Genomic DNA, 25,440 nt, shown 5'->3' on the forward strand with positions numbered 1-25,440 from the left:
CAGAGGTGAGACCTTGCTGGGACTGTTCTAGAGCCTGACCTGCAGGACGACCCAGCCCAGCCTGTAGATTCCCTCTGCCCGTCAGCTGCAGGAAACAGGGAGGAGGGAGCCCTCCTCCCACCGCTGGGAAAGCCTCCCCTCTACCGGGGCTCCTGTGTCGGAAATGAGCTCTTACGGGGAAACAAAGGTGAAACGGAGAGCTGCGCTCACGACACGGTGGGGGTGCAGCACGGGAGTGGGGCCGAGTGCCGTGCACAAGCCGGGTATGCGTGCATTATGTGCACGGAGCATGGTCGTGTCATCGAAGGAGTATATGATTCCCAGGAGGTCTAAAGTCCCTCATAAAGGGCCGCCTGCTGCATCCCCGGGCCCGAGTGATTCCTGTGAATCACCGCCTCTAGCCCCGAGTGTCAGACATAGTGCTCACCACCGGACCATCTATCCATCACTCCTTTGGGTAAGAACGATCGTTATTACGCCACTTACCAGAGGAGACGTAAGACTCAGGAAGGTTAGGCGATGTGCCAAAGACCCTTCCCTGGTGGGTAGGAGACCAAGACTGAAACCTAGGTGCAAACGTTTCTAATATTGATGGCCTTCACAGAATGTCCTAAGCAAGCCCGGGGCAAGTGACGGCTGGGGATCACAGGGTAGGTTTGGAGTCGATGGCGGGGAATGTCCTTCTGGACTTGGCACGAACAGGAAATAAGTTGCCTTGGCCACACTCAGAATGCCGTTGCCATAGGAGCTCTCTGAGATCGGATAGCACCAGCCCCACCCACCTCCACTCTACCCTCCCCACCCACCCCCGGCTCAGCTGAGCCAGGCCTGGGGCTGGACCACCTGATCTGGGGATTGAGCCTCTGGAAGCATCAAGGCTGCCGGCCAACTGAAGGCCTTGGAGGGGAGTCACAGTTGAGAATAAAGCCTGAGTACAGGGGTCAAGAGTCAACTTGACCAAAACAAGCAAAAACGAAAACAGAGCCAACTTGACCCAAGATGGGACAACATGAGCATCAAAAAGAATAATCACTGGGGCGCCTGGGTGGCTCAGTCGGTTGAGCGTCCGACTTCGGCTCAGGCCATGATCTCACACTCTGTGAGTTCGAGCCCCGCGTCAGGTGCTGTGCTGATGGCTCAGAGCCTGAATTCTGTGTCTCCCTCTCTCTCTGCCCCTCCCCTGCTCATTCTCTGTCTCTCTCTGCCTCTCAAAAATGAATAAACGTTAAAAAAATTTTTTTTTTAAATAACCACAGCACAGAGATTGAAACACATCAAGTATGCTAAAAGCCATGCATTTGTAACATTTTAAAAACTCATCAGTCGCCTTGGCAGGACGTAAACAAAGTCAACATTGTATTCCAAAAACCAGTAAAGGAAAGATTCAAGCATTTCCTAAATGAACTGTCCTCGGGGGACCAGACTAAAAACCATAACAAAACCCAAAGCCACAAAACGACACTTATAGGGTGACTATCTCTATGTAGGCAAAGGCCTAGAAAAATACGTAGGGGGAGGGGAGGACACGCCAAGCTTTACTACCTACGACGGAGGGGATAATGCTAATAGTTTCGATTTGGGTCTTGTTTTGTTTTGTGGGGTTCTTTTAACAAGGGAAATGGATTCACATGCGCTCGGTGGCATTGAAGACATTAGTCTTTTTCGCTTTTGTTTTTGTTTACAAAAGGAAAGCCTCTGGAGTCAGACCCTCCTAGGTTCAGATGCCCTCTCTGCCTCTTGGGTAAGTCGCTTTGCCAGAGTGTCCGTGCCCTCATCTGCAAAGTTGCTGCTTCACACAGTTGTTAAGATTAAATAAAAGCCTTCCTCGAGGCATTGCCTCCTTTGTCAAAGATTAATTGACCATCTAATTGTGGGTTTGTTTCTGGGCTTTCTATCCTGTTCTATTGATCTCTATATATGTCTGTTTTGGTGCCAGTACCATTTTGTTTTGCTTACTACACCTTTGGTATAACTTGAAATCTGGACTTGTGGTAGCTCCAGCTTTTCCTTTGTCAAGCAAGATGGCTTTAGCTATTCAGGTTTGGGTGTGTGTGTGTGTGTGTGGTTCCATACAAATTTTAGGACTCTTTGTTCTAGTTCTGTGAAAAATGCTGTTGGCATTTTGATAAGAATGGCATCAAATCCATAGATTGCTTTGGGGAGTGTGGACATTTTAATAAGATCTGTGCTTCCAACCCACGAACATGGAATGTCTTTCCATTTCTTTGGATCATTTTCAAGCTGTTTCATCAAAGTTTTATAGCTTGTAGAGCACAGGTCTTTCACCTCCTTGGTTAAGTTTATTCCGAGGCATTTGATTATTTTTGGTGCAGTTTCTCTCTGCTGCTTCATTAGGAGCGTACAGAATGCGATGGGTTTCTGTACATTGATTCTGTATCCTGCAACCTTACTGCATTCATTTCAGTTTTAGTAGGTTTTTTCCGTAGCATCTTTAGGGTTTTCTGTATATAGTATCATGTCATCTGCAAATAGTAAAAGTTTTACTTCTTTCTTATCAATTTGGATACCTTTTATTTCTTTTTGTGGTCTGATTGCTGTGACTAGAACTTCCAGGACTATGTTGAATAAAAGTGGTGACAATGGACATCCTTGTCTTGTTCCTGACCTTAGGGGAAAAGCTATCAGTTTTTTTACCGCTGAGCATGATGTTACCTGTGGGTTTTTCATATGTGGCTTTTATTATGTTGAGTTGCGTTCCCTCTAGACCTACTTTGTTGAGGGTTTTTATCATGAATAGATGTTATGCTTTGTCAAATGCTTTTTCTGGATCTCTTGAAATGATCATATGGTTTTTTTTTTTTTTTAATCCTTTTTCTTACTGTTGTGCTGTATCACATTGATTGATTTGTGAATACTGAGCCACTTTTTTTTTTTTTTTTTTTTTTTTTAATTTTTTTTTTCAACGTTTATTTATTTTGGGACAGAGAGAGACAGAGCATGAACGGGGGAGGGGCAGAGAGAGAGGGAGACACAGAATCGGAAACAGGCTCCAGGCTCTGAGCCATCAGCCCAGAGCCCGACGCGGGGCTCGAACTCACAGACCGCGAGATCGTGACCTGGCTGAAGTCGGACGCTTAACCGACTGCGCCACCCAGGCGCCCCTGAGCCACTCTTGAATCCCGGGACTAAACCTCACTTGATCATGGTGAGTGGTTTTTTTGGTTTTTTTTTTGATGTATTGTGTATTTGGCTTGTTAATATTTCGTTGAGGATTTTTGCCTCTGTATTCATCACAGATATTGGCCTGTAGTTCTCTCTTTTCATAGTGTCTTTACCTGGCTTTGGTATCGGGGTAATGCTGGTCTCATAAAATGAATTTGGAAGTTTTTCTTCCTCTTCTATTTTTTGGAATAGCTTGAAAAGAATACAATCTGTATTTCTGTGGTGTTGGTTGTTACTTCTTTCATTTCTTTTTTTTTTTTTTTCAACGTTTATTTATTTTTGGGACAGAGAGAGACAGAGCATGAACGGGGGAGGGGCAGAGAGAGAGGGAGACACAGAATCGGAAACAGGCTCCAGGCTCTGAGCCATCAGCCCAGAGCCCGACGCGGGGCTCGAACTCACGGACCGCGAGATCGTGACCTGGCTGAAGTCGGACGCTTAACCGACTGCGCCACCCAGGCGCCCCACTTCTTTCATTTCTGATTTTGTTTATTTGAGCCCTCTCTCTCCCTCTGTCTCTTTGATGTGTCTGCTAAAGGTTTACCAATTTTGTTTTCAGAGAAGTAGCTCTTGGTTTCATTGATGTGCTCTATCAGGTTTTTTAGTTACTATTTCGTTTATTTCCGGTTTAATTCTTATTATTTCCTTCCTTCCCCTAGTTTGGGGGTTTGTTTATTGTTCTTTTTCTAGCTCCTTTAGATATAATGTTAGGTTGTTTATCTGAGATTTTTCTTGGTTCTTGAGGTGGGCCTGTATTGCTATAAGCTTCCCACTTAGAACAGCTTTTGCTGCATCCCAAAGATTTTGACTGTTGTGTTTCCATTTTTATTTGTCTCCATGCATTTTTAAATTTCTTCTTTGATGTCTTGACTGACTCATTGTTAAGTAACATGTTATTTAACCTCAATGTGTTTGTGCTCTTTCTAGATTTTTTTCTGGTGATTGACTTCTAGCTTCGTAGCCTTGTGGTTGCAGAAGATGCATGGTATGACTTCAGTCTTTTTAATTCATTGAGACTTGTTTTGTGGCCTAATATGTGATCTATTCTGGAGAATGTTCCATGTGCACTTGAAAAGAAAGTATTTTCTGCTGTTTTAGGATGGAATGTTCTGTATATGTCTATTAAATCCATCTGGTCTAATGTGTCATTCAAAGTCACCGTTTCCTTGCTGATTTTCTGTTTGAATGATCTATCCATTGATGTAAGTAGGGTGTTAAAGTCCCCTACCATTAGTGTATTACCATTGATAACTTATGTTTCTTATTAACTGCTTTGTGTTTTGGGGTGCTTCTGTGGTGGGTGCATATATTCCATTGTTATATATTTTATCCATTGTTAATCATTTATGATTATATAGTGTCTTTGTCTCTTGTTACAGTCTTTGTTTTAAAGTCTGTTTTGTCCAATATAAGTAGTGCTTTCTTTTCACATCCATTTGTATAATAAATGTTTCTCTGGCCTCTCACTTTCAATCTGCAGGTGCTTTTAGGTCTGAAATGAGTCTCTTATAGGCAGCATATAAATGGGCCTTCCTTTTTTATCTGTTCCATCATCCTATGTCTTTTGATTGGAGAATCTAGTCCATTTACATTTGAAGTAAGTACTGAGAGGTATGTATTTATTGCCATTTTGTCATTTGTTTTATGGTTGTATTTGTAGTTCTTATCTGTTCCTTTCTCCCTTGCTTTCTTCTCTCATGATTAGTCGGCTTCTTTTAGTAATATACTTGGATTCTTTCTCTTTATTTTTTGCATATCTATTACTGATTTTTGATTTGTGATTACCTTTAGCTTTGTATATGACATCTTCTGCATATAGCATAAGTTGACGGTCACTTAAATTTAAACCCATTCTTACTCCTCTCCCCCTCATATTTTAGATATATGGTGCTATACTTTACATCCTTTTATTTTGTTAGTGCCTTGATTGATTTTTACAGATATACTTATTTTTACTGCTTTTATTCTTCCTACTTTTACACTCCTACTTATGGTCTTTCCTTCCCACTCAAAGAGCCCCCTCTAACATTTCTTGTAGGGCTGGTTTAGTGGCCATGAATTCCCTTAACTTTTGTTTGTCTGGGAAACTCTTCATCTCTTCCATTCTGAATGATAGCCTTGCTGGATAGAGTATTCTTGGCTGCAGATTTTTTTCCTTTCAGCACTGTGAAAATATCATGCACTCCCCTCTAGCCTGCAAAGTTTCTGCTGAAAAATAAGCAGATAGCCTTGTAGGTAACTGTTTTCTTTCTTTCTTTCTTTCTTTCTTTCTTTCTTTCTTTCTTAGTTTATTTATTTTGAGAGAGACAGAAACAGCATGAGCAGGGGAGGGGCAGAGAAAGGGACGGAGAGAGAGAATCCCAAGTAGGATCCATACTGTCAGCACAGAGCCCGATGTAGGACTTGAACCCACAAATGTGAGATCATGACCTGAGCCAAAACGAAGAGTCACATCCTTAACCGACTGAGCAACCCAGGCATCCCTGTAACTGCTTTCTTTTCTCTTGCTACTTTTAAAATTCTTTGTCACTTTGCCATTTTAATTACTATGTGCTTTTTCTTTTAAGTTTATTTATTTTGAGAGAGAAGGAGAGAGAGCATGGGTGGGGGAGGAGCAGAGAGAGAGGGAGAGAGAGAGACCTGAGTAGGCTCCACGCTGTCAGCACAGAGCCCAACACGGGACTCAGTCCCATAAACCATGAGATCATGACCAGAGCTGAAATCAAGAGTCAGACGCTTAACCAACTGAGCCACCCAGGCAACCTGATTACTATGTGTCTTTGTGTGGACCTCCTTGGGTTGATTTTGTTGGGGGATCTCTGTGCCTCCTAGATGCAGATTTGTTTCCTTGCCCAAACTCAGGAAGTTTTCAGCAATTATTTCTTCAAGTAAGCTTTCTGCCCCCTTTTCTCTCTCTTCTTCTGAGATCCCTAAAAGTGAATGCTATTACATTTGATGGGGTCACTGAGTTCCCTGAGTCCATTCTCATTGTGAATAATTTTTTTTCTCTTACCTGCCCACCTTGATTACTTTCCATTACTCTGTCCTCTGGGTCACTGATTTGTTCTTCTGCTTCCTCTAGCCTACTGTTTATTCTATCGTATTTTTAGTTTCATTTATTATGTTCTTTATCTCTGATTGGTTCTTTTTCATCTCTTTATTAAGGGTCTCACTGATGTCCTCTACTCTTTTTTCAAGTCTACAGCTGAGTAGTTTTAACAAAGGATTGAAGATTTTGGTTCACAGTGGTCTTGCACTCCATATATCTACTGCTGGGTGATGAGGGAAGGCCTTACTGAGTTGAGCACAGAACCCAAGAAAGTGGGCGAGTAAGTTCTGCAGCTATATCTGGGGGGGGTGGGGAGTAGTGGTGTAGGAGACAGGACAGCAAGACGACCTGGGGTGGAGGGTGCTTGGCAGGATTGGAGAGCAGCAAGGAGGCCAGTGGCTGGGACTGGGAAGTGTGACAGGAGGAGGCTTAGCGATGACGTCAGCGAGGCATTTAGGTCCTGCTGATGCTCGGCTTTTGCAAGGGCTCGGGCTCTTCCTCTGGGGGAGGTGGGAGCCGTGTGTTGAGCAGAGTAGTGATGTTATGTGAGCAGAGGGTCACTCTGGCTGCTGCATTTGGGATAGATTTTTAGGGACAGGCGTGCATTCAGTGAGGCCGGTTGTGAAGCTGTTGTAGTAATCCAGGTGAGGCTTAATAAGTCCGTGTTTGTAAAATGCGTAGCTTTGTGTGCCTGGAAAAGAGTATGTGCTTAATAACTGCAAGCCATTATTTATCATTACTGTCACTACCTACGGTTAATTACTCGCGGTCTTCTATTCTCCACGCAGCGGTCCTTCTATGTTCGTCCTGTAAAATACTGTTCCGTGGCGACTCCAGCGTGGAATGCAGTTCTTAGCATGACTTTCTGATTCCACCTGTCCCGTTGACATTCAAGAAAACACATCAGCATACAGAGGAATGAGGGTGTCATTTATTATGGGGATTACCTGGAGTTAGTTCTAATTTATAGTCCTGTAAAAAGCAAAGAACATCCTTCCTCAACCTTGGCCTGTACCTGGTGACTGGTGTTTCTGCACCGGGGCCACGACTCAGTGGTTGAGAGCTGTTGTTCTTAAACGCGTCTGTCAAAACTTGAGTTCGACACCTTTTCCCCTGAAACGGATTCCTCTCTAGACTCCTGCCTTCCGCACACGTTTCTGAATGTCTACCTCATGTGAGGCGGTGCACCCGGTGCTGTAGACACAGTAATGCTTGAGGCAGACGTCATCGTGTGTGGATTGTGTCATCCAGTCAGCGAGAGGTCATAAATGAGTAGGGGTGGGTGACGGGTGAGGGCTGCTGTAGCCAAGGACCGCAAACGAGGGGGCTCACACAACACAAAATTATTGGGTCACGGTTCTGGAGTCTGGAAGTAGAAGTCCAGCTGTCCACAGGGCCATCCCCTCTCTGAGCCTGTGGGGAAGAGTCCGTTCCTGCCTCTTCCTCGCTTCTGGCCGTCCTCGGCATTCCTTGGCTTTGTAGACTTTCGGTCTCTGCCCCTGTCTTCCCTCCGTGTGTCTCTTTGTCTTCACTTTGCATTCTTCCCCGCGTCTGTATTACTTTTTCTCATAAGGACCCCAGTCATACTGGCTTAGGGCCCACGCTAATGACCTTGTCTTAACGTGATCACCTCTGTGAGGACCCCGTTTCCAGTAACGTTTCCTGGTGGAGATGCTTTCTTCACTCTATGCCGTCTTCATAGAAGCTGAATTTAGCTCTATAAATTAGTATATGATATCTATCACTGTAGTAAGTTCTTTATTTTTTTTTAATTTTTTAATGTTTATTTATTACTGAGAGACAGAGCATGAGCAGGGGTGGGGCGGAGAGAGGGGGACACAGAATCCGAAGCAGGCTCCAGGCTCTGAACTGTTAGCACAGAGCCCGACATGGGGCTCGAACTCATGAGCTGTGAGATCATGACCTGAGCTGAAGTCGGATGCTCAACCGACTGAGCCACCCAGGCGCCCCCACAACTCTGTACTTTTTAACCCCCTTCACCCATCTAGCCTGCTCCACACTCCCTCTGGCAACCAACTATTTGCTCTTTGTATCCGTCAGCCTGGTTTTTTGTTTCATTTTGGTTTTGTTTTGTTTGTTTGTGGTTTGATTTGGTTTGGTCTTAGAATCCACGTGTGAATGAGATCACACAGTAATTTTCTTTCTCTGCCTGATTTATTTCACTTAGCGTAATACCCTCAATGTCTCCCCATGTTGTTGGAAATAAGCAAGATTTCCTTCATTTTATTATTCTTTCTTGGAATAAATACCCCAACATGGATTTGCTGGATATGATAGTCCTATTTCTAATTTTTTGATGAATCTTCATGTTGTCTTCTGTAGTGGCTGCACCAACTAAATTCCCACCAACAGTGCACAAGGATTTCCTTTTCTCCGCATCCTCACCAACACTTGCTATTTCTTTTCTGTCTGATACCAGCAAAATTCTGACAGGTGTGGGGTGATACAGCAGAGAGAGGGAGAGAGAGAGGGAATCCCAAATAGGCTCTGCACTGAGCGTGGAGTTCCCCAATGCGAGACTCGATCTCACAACCCTGGGATCGTGACCCAAGCTGAAATCAAGAGTTGGACACTCAACTGACTGAGCCACCCTGGTGCCCTTCGCCGAGTGCTTTTTCATGCATTTGTTGGCCATCTGTTTGCCTTCAATCTTCTTAAACTGGATGATTAACTTATTAATTTGCACTTTTCTCTTTCTTCATATAAGGACTTGTGCTATAAATTTTTCCAAGTCTCCCTTTTGTTGCATGGCCCCAAGATCGATATCTAATATTTTTGTTACCATTCAGTTCCGAATATTATCTAATTTCCATTACGTTTTCATCTTTGTCTCATAATGTAACTACCGATGTGCTCTAAAATTTCTGAAAGTAGAGGGGTTTTCTAGCTATCTCTTCCTTATTCATTTCTAACTTAATGCACTGTGATTAGACAAGATAATCTCTATGTCACCAGTCCCTTGAAATTTGCTTAAGACTTGCTTTGAGGCCAGTTTTATGTACATACATTCCTTTGTGTGTGGTCAAAAGAATCTGTTTGCCACAACTGTACTATGTAGTACACGGCATATACACTGTGCTATCTATATTAAGTCAGCTTGTTGGTTTTTCAAATGTTCCATATCTTTGCTGATTTTTGTGTCTCCTTGATTTATCAGTTCTGAGAGAAGTGCATTTACATTCCCTACTGTAATGGAGAATTTGTCAATTTCTCCTTGCAATAGGCCAACATTTTCAGTATCTGGTTTAGAGATTCGTATTAGATGCAAACAAGTCAAGAATTATATCTTCCTGGCGAGTTGAGACTTTCACAGAACCTTTTGGAGTGTTTTCCTACACCAGCAACCAATCCTGTGATTCTCCGACACCAACTGGGCGTCCAACAACTCGTTCCAGTTTTGACAGCGACACCTGGGAATTAGCACAGACCCCACAGTAAGGGCTCAATCTCACCAGACTGCACCGCCCCTCCCCTCCTTCGGATGTCATTCACAAGACCCGGCCCATCCAGGCCTCTGTCCATGGGTTATAAATTGGGGTTTCCCATGACCACCCTTAGGTCCAAAAATCTGCTAGCTCACAGAACTTAGAAAGGCACTTTACTTATGTTTAGCAGCTTATTATAATGGGTATAACCCAGGAACAACCAAATGGGAGAGATGCACAGGGCAGGATATGGGGGCAGAGGGATGCAAGGAGCTTCCGTGCCCTCCTCAGACATGTGGCTCTCCCAGCACCTCATGCATTCACCAACCCAACAACTCATCAAGTCTCCTTGTTCAAGAGGTTTTATGGGGCTTTGTCTTCAACCTCACTCCCTCTCCCAGAGATCAGTGTGGGAGCGGGGCGGGGGAGGGGGGGGTGGAGAGGGGTGGTGCTCTAAGTTCCAATCCTCTAATTACTTGGTCTTTCAGATGACCAGCCCCATCATAAGGCTCTCGAGTGCCCCCACCTTACATCAGTCATTAGCACAGACTCAGGTGTGATAGAAAGGGGTTCATTTTGAATAATACTAGAGAATCTTATCACTCAGGAAATTCCAAGGGAGCTCATGCTCGGAACCAAGGACAAAGACCAAATATGTTTCTTATTATGCCATACTTTTTATTTTTTATGTATTTTAATTAATTATTTTTTCAATTTTTTTTTTTTTTTTTTTTTTTTGAGAGAGAGAGACAGAGTGTAAGTGAGGGGGCGACAGAGAGAGGGAGACACAGAATTTGAAACAGGCTCCAGGCTCTGAGCTATCAGCACGGAGCCCGATGCAGGGCTCAAACCCACAAACTGACCATGACCCAGGCCGAAGTCAGCCACTTAACCGACTGAGCCATCCAGGTGCCCCTATTTATTGTTGTTGTTTTTTTTTTAATGTTTATTTTTGAGAGAGAAAGACAGAGTGTGAGCGGGGGAGGGGCAGAGAGAGAGAGACACACACACACACAGAATCTGAAGCAGGATCCAGGCTCCGAGCTGTCAGTACAGAGCCTGATGGCGGGGCTCGAACCCACGAGCCGTGAGATCCTGACCTGAGCCAAAGTTGGACACTTAACCGACTGAGCCACCCAGCTGCCCTGTATGCCATACTTTTTTTAAAAAAATGTTTATTTTACTTGTTTTGAGACAAAGAGAGAGCCAGGGCAAGTCAGAGAGAGAGAGGGAGAGAGAGAATTCCAAGCAGCCTCCTGCTGTCAGCACAAAGCCCGAGGCAAGGCTCAATCTCACAGACCATGAGATCATGACCTGAGCTGAAATCGAGAGTCAGACGCTTAACCAGCTGAGCCACCCAGGCCCCCCCTTAGGCCACACTTTTTAATGACCTTTCTGTCTAGTAATAATTTTTGCCTTAAATCCTATTTTTTCTGATACCAATACAGTATACCAGCTTTTAGTTAGTATATGTTCTTAGCATTTGCCTCACGTATCTTTTATAATTTTTAAAAATTATTATATTTATTGAAGTAGGTTCAAAAGTCTTATTTAACTGTCCAAGTTCAAATTTCAGATTTTTTAAAAGGTTTATGATGTAAATTCTTAACACATAGAAAGTACTAGAAAGACTAGTACAATGACCACCTATATACCCACTGCCTCGATTAAAAAAATTTACTGTTTTGTCATATTTGGTTTATCTGCATCTATTTTGTCAATGTTTATTTATCTTGAGAGAGAACGTGAGCAGGAGAGGGTCAAAGAGAGAGAGAGGGAGACAGAGGATCCCAAGCAGGCTCCGTACTGTCAGTGTGGAGTCAGAAGCCGGGCTGCAACTCACGAACCGTGAGATCATGACCTGAGCCGAAATCAAGAGTCAGACGCCCAACCGACTGAGCGCCCCCAGGCGCCCCTGCGTCTGTTTCTTTAAATCAGGTCATGTGTTCACACAAGCCTAAAACCAATTCACTTAATAGAATTAATAATTCCTTAATGTTCTTTAATACCCGGGCCATACTCGAATTTCCCCCAATTGTCTCAAGTTGCTTTCACGGGTGTTTTTTCACATTTAGCTGCTTTGGGCCGAGCGTGTCTTTCAATGGAGGACAGATTTCACACCCCCTCAGTGTTTCTCCTCGATAGCGTTCATTTTTTAAAGACATCAGTCTTAACCCAGTGTCTGTCTCCAACCCAGTGAAAGGTGTCTCTCTTACGTGGCCAGTTTATATGGTGACGATCAATGTATTTGGAACCAATTTTTCTATCTTGTTTGGTTATTTCTACAGCATCCCACTTTGTTGGATAGAATTTTTATTTTTTAATGGAACCAGGTGTCTTCGTTTTGTTTTCTTGTGTTTATCCTTCCTCGGCCCTCTGTTCTCGATAATTAGCCTGAAGGTTTCCACCTCATGCGTCCCCATCGTCTCACCTTATGCCGTGTGAGAGGGGGGCCTTCGGGAGTACCCGCCCTTCGAATTTGGCCTACGTCCCCTGCTTTGGGGAGCTTGAGAACTGGGACGAGATGTTACATCAGCAGAGCTGAGACACAAAGAAAACCGCACTGGGAGACAACTATTCTCATCTCTACGCTGGGGTGTGGGTGGGCACGAGTTGACCCTGGACTGGATCTCGGCCAAGCAGGAGGGAGTTGGCAGGGAGCCACGGGCAAGTCCCGTCCGGGAGTCTGACAGACGAAGGTCTCCGGGCAAGCAGGGCCGACAAAAGGACAGATCTGCAACCAGATGGAGAAGCCTTGCCCTGTGGAGGGCAGGCCTCTTGGCCCCAGCACAGTACTTCTGAGGAAGCCACGAAGGCCCCCCTGCAGACAAGTGGCCCCTCTGAACACCTGCCAAGTCCGGCCAGCAGCAGCGGCAGACCTCAAGCCACAGAAGGTGGTGCCTCGTCCCCAGGGGAGACCGGTCGTGGGGGCAGCCGCAGCCGGGGTCTGAGGCTTCCCTGTGACCCGGCCCCGTGGGCAGGGCTGACTGGCCAAGCGGCAGGCTGGGCGTGAAAGCTGAGAGCCACCGTGGATGGGGGGCGTGGAGCGGACGGGCCACGGGAAGAGGGGGCCGCAGGAGGGGTGCGAGATCCAAGACTCGGGGGTGGGGGGACACGGCCAGCCCGAGTAGCCAGGAAAGGGGGGCGCGGGGGGGCTGGGGGCGACAAGGCAGAGGAAAGGTGTGGGGAGCAGGGGGAGACGAGGGGGGTTTTCACAACATCGGCGAGAGCACACACCGAGTTTCCTTCGGGCAGAGGTTTGGTTCGGGCTTTGGTTTGGGCTTTGGCTCCACTGACCACCCGCAGACCTCGGCTGCTGAGCCCCGGAAGAAGCCGTCCCGGGTCTAGTTCCAGGCCAAGGGTCCCGTCCTCGCGCATCGGTCACGTCCATCTGTCCGTCTCCCCCGCTGCTCGCCTGTCTCCCCACAACCCGAGATGCCCATTACTTGAGCTCAGGAGTCGGCCTGTTTCCTGCAAGGGGAAGAACGCAGCCGGCAAAGACAAAGGCAGGGAAGACCACCAGAGGGTCCAGGGCCCGGCTGTGCACTCGACACACTTCACACCAGGCAGCTCCTGCTGTATTTCCTCCAGCAAAATCCTCCCTTACTGGGCTTTATTTTATACTGCGAAAATAAGCCTTATCATCAAACAGCATGAAATCTGCAAACTGAAACCTCAACACCTCCGGCCCGACAAGACCCCCTGAGTGTACAAAAGTCACTGCTGCTGGGACGGTCCCTTCCCACTCATTGCTTCTGCCGCTTGTTTCTGGAGAACATGACTCCGATGAGGCCCACGGCGGCCAAGCCCACGCCGGCGATGCCAGCCGCCACGACGGCGTCTCTGACCTGCAAGAGAGCGGAGGGGAGATCAGACTCTGCGGGGACTCCGCGTGCAGGCCGTACCTGCGACAAGAACGCTCCGCTCCGGGAGACTCACATGCCCCTTGGCCCACTCGACAAACTCGGGAGTCAACTGATATTGGCAGGGAAATGGGGAGAAGAGGGCTGGATGGGGAAAGAACAGATGGATGGAGCCAGCTGGCCAGGAACGCACATGGGCCTAAGGGCAACTCGATTCACTCTGTGGGTATTGAAAGCACATAAACCCTCAGAGCGCGGTTGTGCGAAGGGCAGGGCGGCGAAGCCCGGGTGGCTGCGGGGAGCCCTTGAAGCGAGTGCAAAGCGGGGCAGGAACTCGTGTTGAATGGTCAGTATGCCAACCTTGACCTTCATGAGAGCCAGGACCTCGCCCGTCTCCCTTGCCTTGTGCCTGGCTGAACCCCCGTGCCCAGTTCTGCCAGGCACAGAGATGCTCTCTACGAGTTCTTATATGAGCCCCCGACTATGAGCAGTAGCGATGTCATACTTTATTAGGATTGCTGACTTGTATTGCTTGTACTAGGGGGGAAAAAGTGTCGCAAAAGTCAGAGTAGATTTCGGGGTAAAAAGTGAACGTGTGTCAAATTTCACTCTCTCCTGACACTTAACCAAAAGGAAGGCACTCGTTTTAGGCATAATTCCACAAGGGACCCACAGAACTCTACATTCTAAGGCGGCAGCAGGAAAAGTCGAGGATCCGGCCGAGTTGTACAACAGGATCCTCAGGAAAGATCACCTATTGGCAATGTCAAATACCTCCGGAAACAGGAGAGAGAGCTCTGCGGCTAGGTCCCCGGACCCCTCCTTAACCACAGCGGAAGTCTGAAAGTTTATTCTCTGCAGACGGTGAAACAGAAGACTTGGGGGCCTTCTGGAAATCCAGAAGCACACATGAGGATGTGCCCAAAACAAGGGATGGAGAGACCAGAAACATGCTAAAGGTGAGACCCTTGGCCCTCCTGGCCCTCTCTGCTCCCAGAACTTGACCCATCACACACGAGTCAGGAAAACTTTCCTGGGGAATCTGACCAGCCCAAGTAGAAACAAAAGATACCAATACGAAGATTCCCCAACAGACTGTCCACCTATGTCACCCAGAAGTGAAACTCAAAGTCAGCAAGCCACTGTCCCCTCTCAGTTCACTCAGAATTTCCATTCTGTAGGAAACCACCCACCCTGAGTCATGAGCATACGACCAGGATACCAGACATCTGAGGAAGACTCTGAAACAGGAGACAGAGAGCAAGACCAACAAAAAACAATCTGGGGAACCAGAAACCATATCTATTTTTTTTAATAACGAGGTTTAGTTTTTTAAAGTTTATTTATTTATTTTGAGACAGAGAGCAGGGGAGGGGCAGAGAGAGAGAGAGGGAGAGGGAGAATCTCAAGCAGGCTCCACACTGTCAGCACGGAGCCTGATGTGGGGCTCGAACCCACGAACCGTGAGATCACGACCCAAGCTGAAATCAAGAGTCGGACGCTTAGCTGAATGAGCCACCCAGGCACCCAGAAACCGTATCTAGGAAAGAAAACATCTTTAAAAAATGATCGCTAGAGAATAAGAGGACGTACTGCATCCAATAAATAACACACGGTGCTATAACAAATAATAGAATATTGAGAGAATAAAAACAATTCTTAGAAAGTACAATGGAAATGACAGACTGAATAGAAAGTTTGAAAGATAGGGGCGCCTGGGTGGCGCAGTCGGTTAAGCGTCCGACTTCAGCCAGGTCACGATCTCGCGGTCCGTGAGTTCGAGCCCCGCATTGGGCTCTGGGCTGATGGCTCAGACCCTGGAGCCTGTTTCCGATTCTGTGTCTCCCTCTCTCTCTGCCCCTCCCCCGTTCATGCTCTGTCTCTCTCTGTCCCCAAAATAAATAAATGTTGAAAAAAAAAATTAAAAAAAAGAAAGTTTGAAAGATAAAGTTGAGGAAATCTCTCAGAAAAAAAGAATTTTTTTTAAAAAGAGCAAAAAGATGAAGACAAAGAAAACAGAAGCCAAAGGAAACAAGAGGGAATAATCCAGGCAGGCCAATATCTGAATAATAGACGTTCCAGAGATAATACAGGAAACACAGAGGAGAATCAACAATGAAATAATCCATGGACTAAGGGAGGCAGGTTTTCAGATGGAAATGGTGTTCTGAGGCCCATCATGATGGATTAACGTAGACCCACCCGAAGGCACACGACTGTGAAATTTTAGAAAACTGGGTAAAGAGAGGCACTTGGGTGGCTCAGTGGGTTGAGCGTCCAACTCTTGAGTTCAGCTCAGGTCATGATCCCAGGGTCGTGGGATCGAGCCCCCGCTTTGGGTTCTGGGCTGAGCACGGAGCCTGCTTGGAATTCTCTCTCCCTCTCTCCTTCTGCCCCTCTCCCCCACTAGTGCTCTCTCTCTCTCTTTCTCTCTCAATATTAAAAAATAATAATAATAAAGAAAATTGGGTAAAGAAAAGATACTCCAAATGCTAGCACAGGGAAGAAAAACAGGAAAGAGAGGAAAGATCAAGAGATCAAGAGTTGGGATCGCTTTAGATTTCTCCAAAGCAATTCCGGAAGCAAGAAGGCAATGGAATATTGCCTCCAAAATTCTAGAGTAAAACAATTTCTAAACTAGAAATTCCGTATCCAAACTATCAAACCAGGTGCAAGGGTAAAACAAAATAATTCAGAAACGCAGGGTTTTCAAAAATGTACCTTCCATACATCCTTTTTCAAGAAGCTGCTAAAGAAGGTTCCCGCCAGAACAAGGGAGTAGTAAACCACGAAAGAAGACACGAGGTGCAGAAGAGGGGGCGCTCCGGTACGAAAGTGGACCAAAGAGAATTTCTCCAGAATGATGGGGAGGGGAGATCCCCGGGACAACAGCCTTGTGCCAGCTGTAGAGAGTAACCGGGAGGCAGAAATATGGCCCCCTGAAGACGTCCATGTCCTAATTCCAGGGACCTGTGAGTATATTGTGCTACATGGCGAGAGAGAACTCAGAGTGCAGATAGAATTAGGTTGCTAGTCAAGTTACCCTAAAAAGGGGAGCTAACCCTGGGTTACCCACGTGGGCTCCAAAGTGTAACCATGAAGTTCCTTACAAGATGGAAGAGGGCATCAGAAGAGTCAGCGTCGTGCAACATGAGAAAGGCTCAATCAACAATTGCTGATGTTGAACACGGAGGACGGGCTTCAAGCCGAGCAGCGCAGGAAGCCTCTAGAAGCCAGAAAAGTCAAGAAAATAGATTCTCTCCCGGAATCTCCAGAAAAGAACACAGCCCTGCTTCACCTTGATTTTAGCCCAGTGAAACCATTTTTAGGCCTCTGACCTCCACGACGGTAAGGCAGTAACTCTGGGTTGTTTTAAGCTACTGAATTTGTGGTAATTTGTGACGGCAGCCAGGGGAAGCTTATACAGTAACCAAACCGGATAAGAGCGGTGTGCCTCAGCATCCCCGTTATCTCATGTACTGTCTTTCGAACCTAAAGCCACTTCTGAGGGACGTGGTCTACGTAAATTAAGAGAAAATCCGAGAAATAAGAAATGAAGAGATCATGGAACCAGGGTATCCGATCCAAGAGAAAGGCAAAGGAAATCCCAAGGAAGACAGCAAAGGGAAATCCTGGGGTAAAACCATGCGGTCAGCCAAGAGCCAACCAGCACTGACGGTAGAATGGCCATCTCAGGGATGCATGTGTCCAAAGAGAACATCCTAGAACTGATAGATTACTTGGACATGATTTCCCTTGTGGAGAACTGTACTGAGGGCTAATCAGACAGTGTGGGGAGAACTGACAATAGGTACAAGGAAAACTAAGCAATGAAAGGAGATAATAATTATCTTCGAGGAAAAAGGAAACCCTGGGGCGCCTGGGGAGCTCCGTCGGTTAAGGGTCCAACTCTTGGTTTCAGCTCAGGTCATGATCTCATGGTTCGTGAGTTCAAGGCCCATGTTGGGCTCCACGCTGTGACATGGAGCCTGCTTGGAAGTCTCTCTCTCTCTCTCTCTCTCTCTCTCTCTCTCTCTCCCTCTCTCTCTGCCCCTCCCCCACTCTCTCTCTCTCTCTCTCCCTCTCTCTGCCCCTCCCTCGCTCACTCTCTCTCTCTCTCTCTCTCAAAATAAATAAATAAACTTAGTTTTTAAAAATTTTTAAATAATGGGGAGCCTGGGTGGCTCAGTTGGTTAAGTGTCCAACTTCAGCTCAGGTCATGATGTCACGGTCGGTGAGCTCAAGCCCCGCGTCAGGCTCTGTGCTGACAGTTTGGAGCCTGGAGCTACTTCAGATTCTGTCTCCCTCTCCCTCTGTCCCTCCCCCATTCATGCCCTGTCTCTCTCTCTCTCTCTCTCTCTGTCTCTCTGTCTCAAAACTAAATAAACATTAAAATAATAAGAAGAAATATAATACAAGAAACTCAGAAATAGGTAAATGCCAAACTCAAAGAGAGAAGAGTGGCTGCTGGGGGGGATGGGGAGGAGTAGAGAGGTGTGGGGTAGGGTACCCTGAGCCCTGGTTGTCTTTACAAATTGTGTGCATGCATTACTTGGAAAGATTAAAAATTAAATTTCAAAGACTTCTCCAGAAACAACAACAACAAAAGACAAAAAAATAGAGGCAACCACAGTTAGCTCAGAAACCTGCCGCGAAACCCTTCTGCACCCACTTGGAATGCCGACGCCATGTCTACAAGACTTGAAAGGCAGGAAGGTGATGGGGAAGCCATCCCGTAGGTGAGGCAAAGACTATGGGCATTTCAGGAAGACACACACGTGACATCCCAGCAAACAGCCACGGGAAAACGTCACTGATGCATCACACAGACAACTATGTGTTACACTGATCGAACAGAAGCATGTGGTTAAATGATTGCTGTTGTGATAATCTGGCTTTGTGACGGGGCCACTGAGAGCTCCTGCACGCCTGCACGCGCGTGCGCGCGCACACACACACACACACACACACACAGCTCAGATTCATCCTTCACTTTGTTGGAAACATTCCCCTTACCTCTGACCTCTGCCCTTCAACCTGGTTTGTCTCAAGTGCCTAAGAGTGCACTCAGCTTTGCTATTGGTGTTCCAGACGACAGGACTCTGTCTACCTCTAATAAGCTTTCAGGAATTAGATCTGCTGTCCCAGCTCTTTTTTCACCTCAACATTCAAGTCCATTTGATGTGCATAGCACTCTCCTTGTATAATTTGAGAACCCGACAGTCTGCCACTGAGCTGAAACATGGTGGCCATAGATGAGCTCCATGGACGTTAAGACCTTCGTTTCGGTGTCGATCAAAAGCCTCTGTTAGTGAGTGTTGAGGATGTACTCTGAAGCTTAGAAAACACCCCCAAGGGGCACCGGGGTGGCTCAGTCGGTTGCATGTCCAACTCTCGGTTCCTGCTCAGGTCATGATCTCATGGTTCATGGGTTGGAATCCCGCATTGGGCTCTGCAGTGACAGCACAGAGCCTGCTTGGGATTCTCTCTCTCTCCCTCTTTCTCTGCTCCTCCCCTGCTCTCTCTCTCTTAAAATAAATAAATACACATTAAAAAAGAAAAAAACACCCCCAACACAGAAGTCAGTTGCCCTAATGTACACTCCAGCTGCAGAGCCAATGTATCCAGTGGCCCTTTCCCCAGTTTCTTTCCCAGCTTCCAAGCCACCGTGTCCTCACAGTCACCGTTCCGCCCTTCACGTGTTATCAGGTGCAGCAGCAACACTGAAGGTAACAAAACTCAGCGGAAACAATTCAGATCAGCAAGAAACCGTGAGAAAGTTCGGCCTCTTCCCATTTCCAGCACTATCCAGGCGCAACTCTGGGGGCACGGGCTCCCGTGACAAAGCAAAGGGAGAGCCAGCCCTCCCTTCCGCTCACAGCCACTGTCCCCAGTGAAGACACAATGCCCCAAGTCAGCAAAACTGTGCTTTTTCCCAACGAAGGCAGGAAAAAGCATCATGAACAGGGATCAAGAAATCTCACCCACAAACCAAGTCAGGTGTTGAAGCAGAACCAGGGACAGCAAAGACCACGATTTTCGATCCTCGCTTTTATGCCAAGAAGTCCAATGAGGACAACGTGCCAAAAATTGCAGGAACAAAAAGGATGGAAACTATGAACTTGATACCCAAAACGAACACGCTTACCCAACACGGTCGACGATGCCCTTGCCGCCTAAGCTCACAGGCTGCCTGGATTGGATGCTGTCACTGCCCAAACTCCTACATGACCCCCTGGAGACAAGAACTTGGAGGTCTTCGATGGTGAAAAATATATACATCTTGGTGCTGCCCAGGCTTACGTGGGCCATAAAGGGACCCACCATAGCTGTGCGCGGTGTCAGGAAATACGCCCGCATCACTGACGTCACCAGCGTGGTACCCGGAACCGCCGTTCCCAGCAGCCAGAAGGCGTGACGACGGAGTCCGGATGAAGCTGCTGACCTGACATTTGCCTACAAGCCAACCTTTAGCCTTCCTCCTGGAGGAAGTCCGGCATGGCCTTGTGACAGCTGTGCTTCTCTGTTACGGAACCTGCCCGAAAGCACTTGTCCCCAGCGTTTTCCTCGCTCAACGGATCTGTCCGGGTGGGACAAACAGTTTCAGATGATGCAGGAGGCACAACGCGCCCCCAGTTCTCTACAGAACCTCACAGAGTGAGGGCAAATGCTGAGGCAGCGGCTTCGGACAAAAGGTACTTTGTCAAGGAAAACCACAATAGCCTGACTGCGAGCGTGGTCCGTGAGGCATCAAAGGGTATCATCAAATGCAAGAAAGTGGTCTCTAGTTAGTTCTGATAGTGCACATTTTACGGGGGATGGGGTGGGGGTGGGGGGGCCGGTAGTGAAGCCTGAGAGAGTCAGCACTACGGCCACCACCGGGCATTTCCTAGTCGCGGGGCTGCCGGGTGAGCCCAGGCTCCGCGCTGAATTATGGGAGCTCTGATCACAAAAAAGGGCCACGTGGTGTGAGCACACACAGGTCTTCAAGGAGAACAGCATGAAACAGAAAAAGCTGTCCCTCGTTAGAAAGGCGAAGAAATCTGCCTTTTTGTTTTTTTTAAAAAAATTTTTTTTCAACGTCTATTTATTTTTGGGACAGAGAGAGACAGAGCATGAACGGGGGAGGGGCAGAGAGAGAGGGAGACACAGAATCGGAAACAGGCTCCAGGCTCTGAGCCATCAGCCCAGAGCCCGACGCGGGGCTCGAACTCGCGGACCGCGAGATCGTGACCTGGCTGAAGTCGGACGCTTAACCGACTGCGCCACCCAGGCGCCCCCCTTTTTGTTTTTTTAAGCGGACAGGCTGAAATTCTGTTAGAGCACAGAAAATTAGCCGGTTAGACTACACGGCTCCCCTGCGCGAAGCCCCAGCATTATTCCTGGGCACAGGAAAATTCTACCGTGCGCTTTCTTCACTCTTAGCAAAGTTCTAAGTGGATAAAAGAATAGTGTTGGGGCCCCTGGGTGGCTCAGGTCATGATCTCACGGTTCGTGAGCTCGAGCCCCGTGTCGGGCTCTGCGCGGACAGTGCGGAGCCTGTTTGGGTTTCTCCCTCTCTCTCTCTCTCCCTGCCCCTCCCCCACTTGTGCTCCCCTCTCTCAAAATAAATAAATAAACTTAAAAAAGAAAAAGAAGAAGGTTATTCAAAACACAGGATTCCATCAAGGCAGCGGCTGACGACGGCAGGGATTCTGCCTCTACCGCTTCATCGTCTTTGTGCCTGACGCCCAGCCACAGTCAGCTGAGGGAATGGCCCGGCTCCGGGGGACGGGGACACAGGCTGGGGACGCACCTGATCGCTGCGGGCGACTCCGTAGCGCAGCTCGTTCACAAAGTGCTCGCAGTTCTCACAGGGCAGCGAGTAGGGCAGCTCCTGGCCCACCAGCTGCTCCGCCCGCTGGACGATTTTGCTGGGAGGCAGCGGCGAGTACTTGTCATCGTGTTTGTTATTGACCTGGTACCTGTCTCTCCCGACCACGTCATCCAGCAGCTCTTTTTTCACCACGGCCTTCTCAGTCAGGGTGGACATGATGCTGGCCGCGCCCGCTCCCACCATTTCACCTGAGGATTCACCAAGAGGAGACAGAGGGATCGGTCCCGGGCAGGCCCGTGGGGTCCGTCCACAGGCCCTTGGCACCATCCACAAGAGCGTGAGCAGATGTGGGAGGGAACGGGGAGCAGGGCCAGACACCTGCTGTGTGGCTTTGGAGAAGGTACTTGCGGTCTCCGGGCCCCGGTTTCCTTATCTGAAATGTGGAGTGGTCAAGTTTCGGGATTTGTTGTGATTTTTTTTTTTTTTTTTTTTTGGACCCAGAGAAGCTGACCTTCTACACCCCGTGACTCCTCAGGGGCCCTGTTGGCTGTGCAAATATGGGCCCTGAGCACAGCCATCTCCCTAGGGGAATAGAGTATGACCCTTCTGGGAGTCCAGCAGGGATGCGCTCCCGGGACAAATACAAGGCTGATTACTGCAGAAAAGGTGGGTCTGTAGCTCCCAGACTTCTGGAAGCGGTTCCTCGAGACGTGGTGCCAGGGAGGCCCACTGGGTGCACTGGCACGGCCCCGGCCGAGGCCGAGGGCCTGGAAGGGACACCAAAGCTCCAGAAATTAAACTGCCTGTGGAATATTACTCAGCCACAAAAAAGGATGAGGTCTTGCTATTTGCAACCACACGGGTGGAGCTTGAGGGTATTAACGCGAAGCGAAAGAAGTCAGACGGGGAAAGATGGATACCGTATAATTTCACTTACATGTGGAACTTAAAAAACGAAACAAATGACTAAAGAAATAAACAAAAAGCAGAAACAGACCCATAAGACAGAGAATGAAACGGTGGTCGCCAGAGGGGAAGGAGCAGGGGTGGGGTGGGAGTGGGAGGTACAGGCTTCCAGTTACGGGGTGAGGAAGTCATGGGGATAAAAGGCACAGCACAGGGAGTGTCATTAGGGATGTTGTAGTAGCCTCTTATGGGGGCGGATGGCGTCTAGACTTGCGGTGAGCACAGCGGAATGGGCAGACTTGTCCCTTCACTGCACACCTGAAGCTAATGCAACATCATGTGTCAACTATACTTTAATTTAAAAAAAATAGGGGCGCCTGCGTGGCTCAGTCGGTTAAGCATCCAACTTCGGCTCAGGTCATGATCTTGCGGTCTGTGGGTTCGGGCCCTGCGTCGGGCTCTGTGCCGACAGCTCAGAGCCTGGAGCCTGCTTCAGATTCCGTGTCTCCCTCTCTCTCTGCCCCTCCCCTGCTCACATTCTGTCTCTGTCTCTCTCAAAAATAAATAAACGTTTAAAAAAATGCTTCCCATGGGGCGCCTGGGTGGCGCAGTCGGTTAAGCGTCCGACTTCAGCCAGGTCACGATCTCGCGGTCCGGGAGTTCGAGCCCCGCGTCGGGCTCTGGGCTGATGGCTCAGAGCCTGGAGCCTGTTTCCGATTCTGTGTCTCCCTCTCTCTCTGCCCCTCCCTCCCTCCCTCTCTCTCTCAAAAATAAACACTAGACATTTTTAAAACCATAAAACTGACTCAAAGAAAGGCAGTCTAGGGTCAATACAAGGACCAGGAGGGTGGGGAGGGGAGGCTGATGTCAGCACAGAGACTGGCCATCTGCCCCCAAGGCGGCCAACCTACACAGTGCGAGCGTGCTTTGCGTACGACGGCTGAAAAAGCGGGTGCACACCAAAGAGGTGGACCCCGGAGGGACCCAGTCTCTCTCAGAGGGCCTCTGTGGCCCTGCTGGGATCGGATCTCCAAGGCTCCTCCTGGCAGGGGACGCACCGTGTTAGGCTGGGCAGGAACTGTCTTCCACTGTGACACCGTGTGACAGCAACAAGCAATGCCAGGAGGGGCTGATCAGATTCCAGGTCTTACGCTGCTTGGGCTTTCCAAAGAGGACTAAACCCCTCTGCCCTGAGTAGAATCCTGAGAATTTAGAAAACCAGGGGAGTTCAGACTGGCTACCAATAGGGCAGGAGGTGTTTGAGGGAGCCATTGGAGTAAATAAAAGAGGTGGGTACCCTGGTGGGTGGTACAATAGGGCCCTGGCTGACAATGAGACTCATTCTGGCCCCATCGCTGAGTGGTCCCGACCTGTCACTTCATTTTGCTGAGCCAACACAGTGGGAGTCCCCAGATACATACCAAAACTGACACCCAAACACACATCGTAATTTAAAGGTCCTTTTCAAAGGATTAATTTCTGTTTTTAAAGTCAGTCCATTAAAGGGACGCCTGGTGGCTCAGCCGGTCAAGCGTCAGACTTCGGCTCAGGTCATGATCTCACGGATCGTGAGTTCGAGCCCCACGTCAAGCTGTGCGCTGATGGCTTGGAGCCTGGAGCCTGCTTCCGATTCTGTGTCTCCCTCTCTCTCTGTCCCTCCCCTGCTCGCGCGTTCTGTCTCTCAAAAATAAATAAACATTAAAAAAATTTTTTTAAGTTAGCCATTAAAGAAAATATTAAGTGGGATGCCTGGGTGGCTCAGTCAGCTGAGCATCTGACTCTTGATTTTCTGCTCAGGTCACGATCTCATGGTGTGTGGGATTGAGCCCTGCGTCGGGCTCTGTGCTGACAGCAGGGAGCCTGCTTGGGATTCTCTCTCCCTCTCCCTCTCTCTCTCTCTCTGTCCCTTCCCTCTTCGTGCTCTCTCTCTCAAAATAAATAAACTCAAAAACAAATCTTTCTTTAAAAAAAGAAAATATTAATTAAGCAATCATAGAAAGGGCACATGAGTATGGCACACATTTGATGACCGAATTGGGGGAAATATCAGACTGGGCAGTATAACATCATGGTTAAAGGCCCAGAATAGAGAGTCAGACAGCCAGAGTTCAACTCCCACCTCTACCTCTATCTGCTGTGTGACCTTGGGCAAGGTGCTTAACTTCTCAGAGTCTCCAATTCCTTGTAGAACAGAGACGATAACAGCCCTCTCTGTCCCTACTGTACCGCAGTGGGGGCTGCAAGGACGATCAGACCTGGCCATGTAAGGTGACTTCTCTGGTGCCTGGAACAGGGGGAGTGCCCAGCAAGTGTCAGCTGTCACTATCATTAGGGTCGTTCTCCATGCTTCCTTCCAACTCTGATTTCTACCATTTCCTGAGTAGCATGAGGTCAGTCCTGACCTATCTGGCAAGATTCCTGCGTAGCTCTCAGGAGAAGATACACGTGGAAGCAACTTTTCCCATTAAAGGAGCATCACCCACCCAATGACCCGTGACACACACCTGTCCCCAGGATCCCTGCCATGCCCTCCCCTGTCTCCTGTCCACCAGGTACATCCACTGTGCAATCAGGCAACATGGACGCCCTCCTGTGTGTCGGGCCTTGTCCAAGGTGCTGGAGGCAGTGGCATGAACTGGACAGGGTGCCTCCCCTCAAGTGGCTCACATTGCAGTGAGAGGACTCACCCCGATAAGGAGCAAATACACAAAATCAGGTACTTCTAGGCAGTGAAAATGCTCTGGATTAGATTAGGTGAAATATTACAGGAGATGATGACTAGGAGAGGATTACAGGAGAGGGGAGCCTTGGGAAGGGGAGGTCCACCCCAGGGAATGGGCGTCGAGTGGAGCCTGGAATGATGGGGGCAAGGCAGCTGTGCTGAGATCCAGGAAGGAGCATCACGTGTAAAAGGAAGGGCAAGGGCAATGCAGGGAGGCCGGTGTGGCTGCAATCCAGAGACCCAGGAGGAGGGGAGAGAAAGATGAGGGTCAGAGAGGCAAGCAGAGGCCAGACCACACCGGACCTCATGGGCCACAGTATAAACTTTGAGTCTTATTCTATGTGTCATGGAAAAGCCGATCAAGAATTTGGGGGTGGCTGGGTGGCTCAGTCAGTTAGGCCTCCGACTTCAGTTCAGGTGAGTTCGAGCCCCACATCAGGCTCTCTGCTGTCAGC

At 48.1% G+C, this 25,440-nt stretch overlaps 1 protein-coding gene across 4 annotated transcripts in view; it reads right to left on the bottom strand.

Annotated features, from left to right (window-relative positions):
• Positions 1-13,255: 13,255 nt before the first annotated feature.
• The window catches only part of PLAAT3 (phospholipase A and acyltransferase 3), a 37,867-nt gene continuing 25,682 nt past the window's right edge, over positions 13,256-25,440 (bottom strand). For all 4 annotated transcript variants that reach the window (XM_030331052.2, XM_030331048.2, XM_030331051.2 and 1 more), the window contains exons 4-5: positions 21,337-21,605; positions 13,256-13,526 (exon numbers count right to left, since the gene is read on the bottom strand). In XM_030331052.2, the coding sequence (XP_030186912.1) occupies positions 13,425-13,526; positions 21,337-21,605 (371 nt within the window). In that variant the 3' untranslated portion in view covers positions 13,256-13,424. The remainder of the gene's footprint in view (positions 13,527-21,336; positions 21,606-25,440) is intronic.

This window comes from Lynx canadensis, chromosome D1 (assembly GCF_007474595.2).
Source record: "Lynx canadensis isolate LIC74 chromosome D1, mLynCan4.pri.v2, whole genome shotgun sequence".
NCBI classification, from domain to species: domain Eukaryota; kingdom Metazoa; phylum Chordata; class Mammalia; order Carnivora; family Felidae; genus Lynx; species Lynx canadensis.